We start from the raw sequence: 13,549 nt of genomic DNA on the forward strand, positions 1-13,549 counted from the left end.
CCCCCCCCCTACCTTTCCTTGTATGGGTGTGGCCGATGTGAGGAAAAACAGATAGAGAAGATAATGCTTGGCAGTACTTTTAACTGTTTCCTACTTTATCCAAAACAAGAAATTGGCTGGAGTTAGGCCAGCAAATGTGTAACAGAAATAGGATAGGTAGGCTGGAATGGCTGACCTAGCAACCTGGGGTTGCTAGTTTCCTGGCTGCCATACTGATGCTTTTGCTTCAAGGATTCTCAAATTAATAAACTTGAAGAATTCTGACTTTTCTTTAATTTTAATTAGATGTGTGCTTGGTTTGGCACAGTGAATTAGAAATATTGAAGCCAGGCACAGTCAGGAAACAAACATTTTGAAAAGCAAGCCAGCAATTGCAGTTCCCATATTTCTTTCATGACAGGAATACTTTAAAGCAAATTAACCAAACAAATGTTTATTCTTTAAATCTGTATTGTGTAAACTACTAGTTCCATCGATCCACTATGTAGTAGAGATGAACAGAGTCCAGGGGAAGAGGAAGTGTGTTATTTGCAGGAATACTAGGTGAAACGAGAGAAAAACAAATCCTGGAAAAAAATTAAAAGAATGAAAGCAGCCACCACATTTAAGGACTGGTAAGCTGCAATATATTACATTTGGGCTTTTGGGTTTAGATACACTAAGCCTGTGGCTTCTGGTAGCATCCTGAATCAGCAGCAACAGCTTACTGCAGACACCTCCCAATGAAGGCACATTTGAGTAATAGATTAAACACATCTTTAATGTTAACTATAGGAAGATATTTTCATATATCGCAGTCATAGCCAAATACATGAAACAACTTGATGTAATGAAGGAGCTGTAAAGATCTCCAAATATAATTTGAATGATACAACTCAGATGGCACCTGTTACCTTTTACCATGTAGGAAACACTACAGCAGGCTGCTGAGAATTGAATTTCCCCAGAATGCTACAAAACCTTCAGAAGCATGAATAGTCCATACATTTATATTTATAATGGAAAACATGGTAGTTTTCATAAAGTATAAAACCAAAAAATGACAGGGCACCTGCCCTAGTGTAAAAACGTTTTATTTAAAATATTGCAAACGAACATAAATCATATTCGCAAACAATGAGTCTTTATAGAGTGCCAAATGCGGCTGTGCCGTGTGAACGAGGTAAACTGTTCCACACTGGGAACAGTCTCTCTGTCCGATCATGCTCTGATGAAGGAGGGCATTAGTGGTCGGACGGAGAGACGTATAGGCTGTTCCCAGTGTGGAACAGTTTACCTCGTTCACTGGCACTCGATAAAAACCCATCGTTTGTGAGTACGATTTATGTTCATTTACAATATTTTAAATAAAATGATTTTACACTAGTGCAGGTGTCATTTTTTGTTTTTATAGCTTTTTCAGTTCCCTGACTGCTAACGGGCTGCCTGCTATAGTGGTGTATATTTAAAGGGCAGCTATGCTAATTCTGTGGCGCTGATGTGGTACATCAGTTTTCATAAAATAATAATAGGGTTATGTTAAAAAGCCATTTTAGATGCAAATAGTGCTTTGTTTTGGAATATATAATGGACAATGTTTATTTATAGGAGACAATCTGCAAAATACCAGACTATTGTACCATGTAAGCTATTCTCAAAAAATTGCCGTTTATTGTAACGGGCCAGTAAAAAAATATTGCTCAACTCTAAAAATATACATTGTAGAGAAATTGATTTTTATTACTGCATGAAACAATTGAATGTAGAAGAGAGTTCTTTGTGATTGAAGAAAAACCTGTTCTTCTAGGTTGCATTAATTACTTCCTCTAGACCTTCAGTAGACTGACCAAAGGAAGTAGCCCTTATTTTTTTTATACACTAACTACTTATAGCTTGACTTTTGCCTTTCACCAAAGCAGCCTTTGGGCGCATGACCTGTCCAATAATAGAAAATAAATAAACAAGGAAAAAACATGTCCACTACACAGCAGAAAGTAGAAGCACCAGCAGAGAAGTAACAAGTCCTTTTGTTGCTACAGAGATTGATGAGTGCTCGAAGTGTGTGGCAGGAGTATCTTTTAACCCTTTCGCTGCCAAGCCCCCTGGAACATTTTTCAAATCAGCTGGCCAAGCCATTTTTGAATTTTCTGCAATTTTTTCCTATTGGTTTGATTTTCAACTGCTGCGTTGCTAGCGTTTGTAAAAGACCCCCCAAACCATATATTTTCTGAAAGCGCAGGCCCGGTAGAATAAAAAGATGGTGATACTAAATTTGTAGGCCCTGCGATAATTGCGCAAATGTTTCTCAAATTAATATTAAACCGATAAAAATACACAAATCCACAGTCTAGCTAACCCCTAAAGCTGGCCATGCACCAGTAGAATTTTGTTTGACAATTTTAGTTTTCAGAACATTTGTTAAATTTTTTACATTATTAGTTGAGTCTAATCAGCGTTTCTTTTCGACCGTAGTGAGGAGGAAACTCGAAAGAGCAGGATGGAAAAACTTCTTATTTGAACAAACACAATTCTAACTGAATGTGATTTTTGTTCAGGAAAAATTGCCAGCACTACACAGTGCTTAACATGGGGAATCTCTCCTATCAGATAAGTAACAACACCAATGATCTATTTAGATAACACTGATAGACAAGAGCACCAATGTAAGAGGGCACTACACTGACCAATAATGTAAGGAGACACCACACTGACACTAATATAAAGGGGCACTTAACCACTGGGCACCAATGTAAGGTAGAACTTTCCCACTGAGCACCAATATAAGGGGGAACCTCACCATTAATGACCAACTAATAAATACTCTGGTACATATGCCCAGAATAGGTGAAAGAAAGTAGACACGCAAGAGTGATGACGATATGTATCAACAGGATGTAGATCTGACATTACTTTTTGACTGCAACTGGACAAATGCAAGAGATTATTGTAATACAATGTTTTAGCTTCTTGTCACACAAGCTTGTCTTATATAGTGAATAGTTTCTGCCTGACGAATCCCATAGATAACCAATTATCTCATTTATTTCTGCTTTTCATGTAATAAGTTAACTTATTTCAGAAGTTGAGCATATGTACATAACGTAATAAACATAAAGTTAATTAAGGATTGGAGCACATGATGTATACACGTCAATAAAAAAAAAAATCTTTATTGCTTCCTCTTACAACACTTTAAAAAGGTAAAAATATTTACAACCATTAGTAAATGCAAATTAATACTGTAGAAGTAAAAAAATTTTATAATTTAAATATGCCAAAAAAGTATTATTCTGGAGTGATAGTTGGCAGTGATCTGTTTAGGATTAATTGCTGCATAAATAATGAAGCACTTTCCATGGGAATATTAGTTGGCACCACTGAAAGACATGAGAAGTATTCTTTTAAGCAATGTTTCTTACTGTGTCACAGGTGAATCTGCATCTGTGTCATGCTGTGACATAAATTTCAGATCCTTTGACTTGCTGGGGACCGCCGACATCTGCAAAAAAACAAGAAATACACATTATAGAGAGAAGAAAGGCCAATTCTTTGTATCTCACAAAGCCACCGGCTTCCTGGGTAAAAGGAGAATATACCCCATTTCCAACACGTGGTCTCGCTTGGGGTCTGTTTATTGTTATGTGGTTACAAGGAAGGAAGCAGGCTCAGGCCCCATTTTACCTCAGACAAGCAATTCTCAGGTGACAAGCAAGCACTACAGATTGTACAAAAGCAAAATCTTACTTGCACCTGGCCCTATACCATTGAATAGGGGACTCTTTGCAACTAACCACACAACACAAACAAGAAAAGGAAAGATGAAAAAAGTAATTTTCTACATATTCATGACATTTACAATCAAAGTAGCTGGACAATAGTGATATGACATAAGCCTTATTATTGATATCATTAGTGCACCATGTAGCTAAGGATATAACGCACTTCATCCTGTTCTTAGAAAGGGTTTTCTTTTTCATTGTTCACCAACCAAAATATAATACATTCTGATTTGTCATTAGTTTTTGACAAGCATTTATTTTTGTAATTAATTTTCTGTATTTGCATGACATAATACAGTGTTTTACCAGGCATGCAGAACCACTGACATTAGTTCCTGCCCCCAAAAGAGCATGCAATGTAATGTTCCTACCACATATGCAAGCAAAGGTCAATTTGATCAGACATCAAATAACTTAGCAGGATGTTTCCTGTAATAAAGGATGCAAGAACATACAGAGAGAACCTACAAAATATATACAGATAAGGCTCCCTAGTCTGAGTCTGATCCGAACCCAGGGCACCCAAAGGTGGTCTAGTTTTTTTGTCACGAGTTTTTGGAAATGAGGATACATGCTGATATTAAGGGGTTAAAAGATGGAGCGTTAAATTATTATTTATTGCTGCGGCTGCTTTTTGCTTTCATCAGGTACTAGTGAATGAATGAATCATTTATTTATTTTTTTATTCTCTCATTTTCCTCTGTTGTAAGAGGAAGAGGAGGGCTTAGCAATGTCATATGATTGCTTTGATGACCAATCACAGCAAACACAACACAGAGAGCCGGTCCGATCAGCTCTATGCCTGTACCCAATGATCTCTGCTGTCTTATGACAGCGCCATTGGTGCACACACAAAGGTAACTACAAGAGATCATACAGGTACATTCACTCAGAATAACCACTCCATCTACTGGCTAGTTTTACTATGGCCGGTAGGGAAGTTGTTAACGGACCAAAAAGGGAGCAAATAAGAGAAGCTTGTTGCAAGGATTTACATACACCATAAGCACTTTGTAGTTTGTTTTTATGTATATACCACTGACACTCCATACCTGTTAGCAAGGGTGACATAAGATTTGCAAACCTGTTGGAGAAAACTTTCTTCCCAAAAGAGGACATGAAATAGTCATCTAATTCCCCTGAAAAAGGCAAGGTCATCTCACTATGTCTGGAGGCGACTGGTGGACTAAGGCCTTAGCTTTTAAATATATTGGAAAATCCAACAGTGAGAGCTCCCTGTTTTAATTCCAGACCACCTTTGAATTGTGTTTTCTTGCCCACCTTTGTGTATTCTTGTCCAAATTATACAATAGAGAGTGGAGACATTAAGTCAATATCATTGACCGAATAATGCCATGTGGCCATAGATGATCAATGATGTCACTAGTATTCCACTCTTTTCTTTACGTGCAGCTATTGAGTAGGAAAATCACTGGCCTCAGCTGATTGGGCTGGCACTGAGAGCCTCCTTTTTGGGCTCAGACAAACTCAAGTTTAGACTGAAGCAAAGCTCGACGCAAGTTAACACATATCAATTCCACACTGGTGCTCCAAGTATGGACCCTGCCCACAAAATTACCTTATAGCATATAATGAGTTTAGTTCAAAGGATGTTAAAACTAAAGATTTGTTTTGTGCTAACAGACAATATACCAATACCATGAATGTTTTAGGCATGTATAAGAACTAAAGATATTTTAGGTGAAAATGGTGGCTAAAGGTCAAGAATCAACACAAAGTGAACTCAGATCTGCATGTTGGGGGCTGCTTGTCCTGAGTGGAGTGAAAACAAAAATTGGTACACTTCTGCTTCGCAAAAGAAGATATAAAGTGCCTACCTCAAATCTGTCAAGGTATGGAAACTTTCACATCTCACTAACTCTTATTGTTATTATTAGATTATTGGTGACAGGTAACATGTGGTTAAGGCTTAGTGGTCCTACAAATATAGCTCTTTTAAAAAAATGGAAAACACTCGTTCACCATGATATGCTAACACTACACAGTTACTACTATTATTAAAATGCCTAGTTGGTAAGGTAAGAGATGACACACTCCAGTTGTCAAATCAAACAGAAAAGTGGTTTTACACACCAAATGCAGATAAGCAGCATGTATAAATACAATAAAGTAAAAATCTAGATTTGTTCCACCAGCATTCATACAAGACCATCTCAGCTGCCTAAGAACATATTGTCCATGATAAATGCCATACTACCCTGACACCATGCACCCCTGGCCATATAACACATGGACGTTTAGCTGATGTGGGATGGTTAGAACTGGAAAAAAAACCAGAATGCGGTTTACAAAGATTAATACATATTTCTACTCAAAGGGGTGGTTGTTCCTTCTATACCCATGGGAATCATGCACAGAGGCCCCTAATTGACAACCAATGACACTAATCCTAAAGCAGCTCAGGCATCATCCTACTTTGTGTACCTGGAAAAAAACTCCACCAAATGCATCAACCCTAATTATGTCAGTGCACACTAATGATGTTGTAGCTAGACCAAGTGAACAAAGACATGGGAAGTGCAGATGCTGCAGTGCAACATACAGTACTGCCCAAAAGTTGTACACAGGTGTGAACAAAATGCTGTAAAGTAAGAATGCTTTTAGAAATAAAAGTGTTAATAATTTTTATCAATTCACAAATTGGAAAGTAAATGTAAAGAAGAGAAATCCAAATAAAATCAATATTTACATTGTTATTCACAAAGCTGCCAAAAGCAGCCGAGTGAGTAACCCACCCGAACGCTGTTTGGCTATTCACTTCAGGCTTGCACAGCTGATTTCAGACGTTCATTGGTTGCCCTTTGGTCAGCCGAACATGCATGTTCGGCTGAGCCAAAGTACAGAAGGAGTTCGACTCAGCCGATCCAACATCTGGATCGGCTGAGCCGAAGCGCCGACAGCTCACTCACTGCCGTTCGCCCCTATTCACATAGTGGCCGAACGGCAGTGAGTGGATAGCCGAATGCCGCCTAGCTCGGCTATTCTGCTCGGTACCTGCGTGGCAGAATAGTAACTCAATGAAAAAAGTTGAAAAAAAAAGGTTTCACAATGTAAATAAATAATAAATGTAAAAAAAGAAGTAAAGATTTTTTTTTAAAAAAACAAGAAATTAAAAAAAAAACAATTGGGCGGAGCTAGCAGTGACAGCTAGCTCTGCTCAACTGTTTCCTATTGGCCGAGACCTGCTAGAGTCTTCTAGCAGGTCCCAGGCCAATGAATAACAACTGGAGAACTATGGGGTTAAGGCTTTTCCCCATAGTTCTCCTTAGGAGTTCCATCATTTTTAAAACCTAATAACTGTGCAAGTTCAAAAACCTGTTGTCATAGTAAAAGTATGTTGTCCAGTAGTTTGTATAAATGAAATCTCCAATGACTGCAGCAAACTCCAAGGGGATGATTTATGAATCAACACCAAGACATACGCTGGCCCAATGTTTGCATGGATAGGAATTTCCTATGCTCCTTGGATCCATCTAGTGGCAAGAGTGCTATGAGAACAACATTCGGACAACGTATGTCTTGGCGTATGATTCATAAATCAAACGCTAAGTCTTTACAGAACAAAATGTTCAAGGGAACTATATTCCACACAAAAAATATTTGAAGCCAACAAGTTCCTGAATGTTTTTGCATGTACTTTTCCAAACTCTATTAGCAGTTTTGTGTAAGATGGGCAGACTCTTACCGGTAGTAAGACTTCTGACTGCCCTCGCGTGCATCATTATAATTCCATGGCTTGCTGTAATCTTCTCTACAACACAGCCAAGTTGTAGATGTAATATTGTCCATGTATTAACAAACAACTAAATACATCCTTTTATAGCCTTATACCTGTATTGCATAATTTTATACACTATTGTGAAATGTACTGGTCTGTTCTGTGCTTACTTACAACCCCAAAATGTTTTGTTTTACGCAAATGTCTACTATTTTGAAATCTTGATATTACTGCTTTATTGTTAGATATCAAATATGCTGACTTACACCTCCTGGAATAATGTCTCTTAATTGAGTATGTGGTCTCTTTTTATTAAGTGCTTATGACCCCACCTTTACAAGGCATTCTGTCTCTTGGATACCTGATTTGTTCTGTTTAAATATGCTTTTGTATCTCAAGCACATAATATTTGAAAGTCAGGGGTATATTCATGAGACATGTCAGAGAATACAGCTCAAGGGATTAAGAATCCTCCTACACGATCTCAAACACCTAGTCATTGTTCATCTATTTAGTTTGTCTGGCCTAACAGGTTTGTAAACCAATACAGAAAGAGGACAATATTGGGATCACACATCAACTAAAGCTCTGTTTTATTTCATAGAGAGTGAGAGCACCACAGAACACATGAGTCTTATGTATATTATATATTTGACTGTCTATTTATTTAGCTGCCTTTCAGGATGTTGTCAGTATTTATAGATGGGAGGGAGGTTTTGATTATAATAGTTAGGACTCAAAAATACAATCATTTTTGTTTTTAAGCCAGGTAAATATGAAATATTGTGCAATTATTTTCTGTTTCTACTTTTCAGGCTCTAGGTGGAGCTTTATGGCTTGTTCACACGATTTTCCAGTCCTGATCTGGTCCAGATCTGCAGACGCTGTGCTCTGCATGCAGTGCGTTTTTACCGCGGTCCGGACGCTGACAGTTTTTTGGGGTTTTTTTTTAGTCAGTATGCAGATTCTTCCTCTGAGGTCACTTCCGCCCTCTAATAACAACCACTTCCCTTTGTGTATGTAAAGCTGGTGATCATTTTAATATGTAATTGTTGATGTAAAATGTTTGTTATGTAATCTTACAATAAAAAAAACTATTAACCTCTTGCCGTCCGCCCGTAGTAGAAAAACGGACGGACGGCACTGCTGCATCTGCGGGTTGCCGTCTCCAGACGGCAATTTTTTTCTGCTAGCGGGCACGCACGGGCAGAAAAGACCCGACAATGCACACACCCGGTACCGGGTGTCACACATATAGGCGATCAGCGGGTCCATAGCCCGCCGATCGCCTATATGTGCTCGTTCGCGGCACGAGCAGGAGGTGTCATTATTGGGTACACCCGATCTTGAGGCTCAGGGACTCCAAGGGTCAGTTTTGGAGTTTATATGAGGATTTGCGAGCTCACTTTTTTTTTGCTTAGCTGCAGTCCGGTCCGTTTTCGTCACGTTCGTGCGTTTCCGGACCGGACAAAATGTGACATGCAGTATTTTTTTCAGTTGTGACCTGAACGGACTACGCACGTGAGAACTGTAGCCCATAAAACACATAGGGATACATTTTAGTGCAGGAGCGAACGGATCTGGTCAGGACAGAATCCGCACGTCGTGTGAACAAGCCCTTAGGGTCTTTAGCACATTTTCAAGCCTCTCCTTGACACCGGCTGGAAAAAAGCTGTGAGTAAACTCTCTGAAATGTACACACACAAGCCAATGAGTCAGAGTAGCGACTCCTCCTCCTCTCTCTCTCCCCTTCCCTCCACATGACTTTGTCTAAAGTTTCAGTTAAAGACATTGAGGGGAATTTATCAAAACTGGAGCAGACAAAATTTGTAGAAGCTGTGCATGGCAACTTATCAGCTTCTCTCTATTTAATTTCAAAGCTTAACTGAACAAAATGAAAAGAGAAGCTGATTGGTTGCAACATGCAACTGCTCCAGAATTGGTCTGCTTCAGTTTTCCTAACTTCCCCCATTGCATCTGGAGATAACTACTGCTACCTAATTTATAGTGCAAATCCTTTATGTAGTAAATATTTTTGTACAACAAAGGTTTACAAACAGAAAATGAGACATCTGGGCTGATTTACTAATGGAGATGAGATTGTTCACACAATAAATTGTGTGAATATTCATTCAATTATCCAATCATTGTAGATTAAATAAGTAAACAGAAATTTGCTTTTCGCATGATTGGATAATTGAAGTGAGTATTCACACAATTTATTATGTGAGCATTCTTAAATTCTTTAGTAAATCTTTCTCATTACGTTTATAATCTAACTCTAAGGCCATTTTCTGGAGGTTAATATATTTAAAGTTCAGGTACACATCATTATGAGGACATTTAGGTTAGAATGTAAACCACAAATTGGGCATATTCTGCAGGTTCAATGTGTTTTCTCTCAGGACAAAATAAATACAGCTTGCTTTCATTGGACACTTGTATTTGCTTGCATTAGTTGTATTGCAGTATGACATGAGAATACGATTGTCCTCATGGGAACAAGTTGAATTAGTTAATTCAACTGGATAGTCAAAATGTAATTAAACAGACATATATTTACCCTTTGGGGACTCTGTTCAGGCCCTTCTGCATTCGAAACTTCCTGGGAATGGGTAAAATGTGACTTTGATGCTGTAGTGAGATCTTCATCATAGGGGACTACAAAAAATAAAAATAAACACGGAAAAGTGGTATTACTTTATTAATCATTTGTAAATGTCAGCTGTCTGGGCCAGAAACAATCAGTTAAACCCACATTAGCCTATATTGGAAGGCTGCATAAACTTACTTTCAGTAGCCACATAATTTGCTGGAAAATAACCCTGTTGTCCATTTTCTATAATGCCAAACCACCAATTATCATTATCTTTGTATAACACATGGATAATGTCACTACGATGAAGGCTTAGCTCATCTGATCGATGTGCAGTGTAGTCATACAGAGCCACAACCTACAAGAGAGATAACAACACCACAAGTTTATCACATTAATGCCACAAACAAAGGCCTGAGCATTTACTTCCTCTCACAGTAACACAGCTGAAACCAAAGCTCTACCTTGGTAAAAGCTGAGGCTTTGTAAACTTTTACTAAAGGGATCAAGGTGGTGGGAACACAGCATGAGACACATGATAATGGACTGTGGGAAACATGAAAAATGGTTTAACCCACTAATCAAACAAAGTACTGTACCACCTTCAAAACAGCTGCTTTCCCTTTTTAATGGTTGTGCAAACACACATATACATATATACATATTACTTATATTATTCAAACATGTAAACACAAAATTCTAGTCTACTTATTTCATGTTTATTTCAATTATTTAAACATGTGAACAGAAAATCCCTGTCAACTTATTTCATCTGAACATGATTGAATTTTTAAAGTAAAATTTAATTCAATTTATTGTGTGAACATGCTCAAATCTCTTACTAATTTAGTCCCAACTAAGTTATTATTTGCATGTAGCCCCTTCTTTACTGGCTGGACATCATTAGTTATATGCGTGGTACACTATAGCCAATATATACTGTATATTCTCTCCTTTATACCTTCTACCCGTGCCTGGCAGGGCTCTAACGCCTGGGCTCATTGGCACACTTCAACTCCAATGCTTAGTGCGGTGCTACATTTCCTCCCTGATTCCTCTCCACTACAATGTCACATACAATTGCCTCCTCTAGTTTTCCGGCCACTGTCCCCTTGAGCCTAAAATATTCTCAAATATTTCACACTGATCCTGCCGCTTCTGGTCTTTGGCATGCTCTTTATGTCTGCAATCACTATGGCCTAATGAATTCAGCTGTCAATCTGTTTCTTGATAATGGAACAAGCATAGGTGAGGCGCTGGATTCAAATATTCAGACGATCAGTTGAAACATGATAAAGCACTAAGGCTCTGGTGAGACCGCTCTCAACAAAAATGGGACATCCCACATACATGAGAATCCAGTCCATAAATACTGTATAGTCCAATGAAAGCGTCAAACAAGACACTATGAGAGTCAAAAAAACGTTTATCAATAAAATGGCTTTATATATGAAAACACAGAACAGCCAACACATTTTGAGGGCTCAGAATCCTGCCCCTTCTTCAAGGCTTAAACATGATAGGTAGTATTATGGACTAAAGAATTGCACAGATTACCAGGGATTAACTGTTTGCTGTGTAGGGTATAGATATCCTCAGCAAATTGACAAAATATTTAAGTCCCTGAAATGCATTGGCTGTTCTGTATTTTTGTTTATGAACCCATTCTATTGTTAAGTTTTTTTTTTTTTGGACCCTCATACTGCCTTGTTTGGACTTTATATATGCTTCTTAGTACTGACTTTTCATACATCGGGCCCCTTATGAGATGGATAAACATGGATTGATTTACAGTGGTGGCAAAAATAATCTCATATAGATTTGATTGAGGTTATCTGCAACAATATGATAATCTTGTGGCCGCTGTTGCTATTCATTTTACAATCAATGTGATCTTCTCATGAGCAAGATCACATTGATTATGATGTGAGCAGAGCAGAGAGGAGAGATGGAAGAGCAGGAGCACTATAATATGGTGAGTGACATACACACAGCCTGCACTATACACATTAGAGGAGAAGGAAGAGAAGGCAGATGAGTTGCAGATTTGGTGTATATCTTTTAGCACAATTTTGTCACCTCTAATAATTATAAAAAAATGAAGAAATTTAATAAAACAGAGGCAGACAGAATCTGCAGAAGCTGAGCATAGTAACCATCCAGCTTCTCTCTTCCACTTGTTTGGTTAAGCTTTGAAAATGAAAACTAAAAGTGGATTGGTCATTATACACAGCTGCCCCAGATTTTGTCTGCTTCATTCTTAGTAAATGACCTTCGTATTTTGGTGCCAAAAGGTTTACTGTTGACATATTGAGGCGAGTTTACTAAAGGAGTTGATAATCTTTACTCAAAACATTGAGTGAAGAGTACTTTAACTATCCAATCATGTGAAAAACAAATTCCAGTTCATTTAATATTTTGGGAACACAGCTACAATTTATTGAGTGAAAACAATCAACCTCTTTATTAAATAAGCCTCAATAAGGCCTAGAAGAGTCCTAGAGTATGGCATTTTCAGTAAAATGGTAATATTGATATTCGTGTACTCCTATAATTTGCATCAGGACTGTATTATTGAAGAAAGGATAAAGGCTGGCATAGTGTAAAGGTGCCCATACACCTGCCGATTATCATACGATAATCGCGGGAAATCCCGCGATCGTACGATAATCAGCAGGTGTATGGAAGGCGTGCAATCATTTCAACTGTACGGTCGCACGTCTTTTGTCTTACGAGCATGTTTGAAAAGCTGCCGAGAATCGTACGAGTTTGTGGCCTGCTCGTAAGACAAATGCCGTTCAGCATTGCAGTCAATGGAAGCACGACCCTCAGTGGGGCCGGCTTGCGATGATCGAGAGTACGATCTGCCTGTCCAAGATAGGCAGATCGTACGTTTTTTTAATTACCTTACAACCATCGCAAGACGAAAGTCTTGTGATGGTTGTAAGGTGTATGGCCAGGTTTAGATTGTGGTTCTTGTTAGGATTAAGTTAAGAGTCAGATTTACTGTTATATAAAATGTTTACTTTCCATTTTCCAGGAATTGGCTACACGTCTTTATCAGTGTTGTGCATATTTCTTTGTTAGGTAAGAGGTGAAGAATTTTTGTTGCTGAAAGTGCCTTATTTATTTTGTAAAAATCTTTATGCGTAAAATGACACCCTCATTGTATTGAACCTACTCTGTCAGTCTCATGGATTATTTGGATGGATTATTTGACATTTTGTCATTGTTACAGAGTTACACTTGGATAAAAGGAGATTATCCACAGTCCATTAAACACGTTGTATATCGGTTATATGCTAAGTTTGTTCTCATAGTGAAGAGGCACACATTTTCCTCTCATTGGGTAAATTGCTTTAACAGCGCTGTTTGAGGACTGGCAGACATTCTCATGGAGGCATCTGTCTATCTCTGGCTACCCTGAGTCTTCAAAATAATAAAGCAAAGAAAGGG

General features: G+C 38.2%; 1 protein-coding gene across 1 annotated transcript in view; it reads right to left on the reverse strand.

Annotated features, from left to right (window-relative positions):
• Positions 1–13,549, reverse strand: part of LOC108787401 (jouberin-like) — a 109,850-nt gene that overhangs the window by 737 nt on the left and 95,564 nt on the right. Inside the window, exons 5-7 of the mRNA XM_018556941.1 lie at positions 10,289–10,451; positions 10,061–10,158; positions 3,399–3,478 (exon numbers count right to left, since the gene is read on the reverse strand). Of these exons, the coding sequence (XP_018412443.1) occupies positions 3,399–3,478; positions 10,061–10,158; positions 10,289–10,451 (341 nt within the window). The remainder of the gene's footprint in view (positions 1–3,398; positions 3,479–10,060; positions 10,159–10,288; positions 10,452–13,549) is intronic.

This window comes from Nanorana parkeri, unplaced genomic scaffold (genome assembly GCF_000935625.1).
Source record: "Nanorana parkeri isolate BGI_ZX_2015 unplaced genomic scaffold, ASM93562v1 scaffold259, whole genome shotgun sequence".
NCBI classification, from domain to species: Eukaryota; Metazoa; Chordata; class Amphibia; order Anura; family Dicroglossidae; genus Nanorana; species Nanorana parkeri.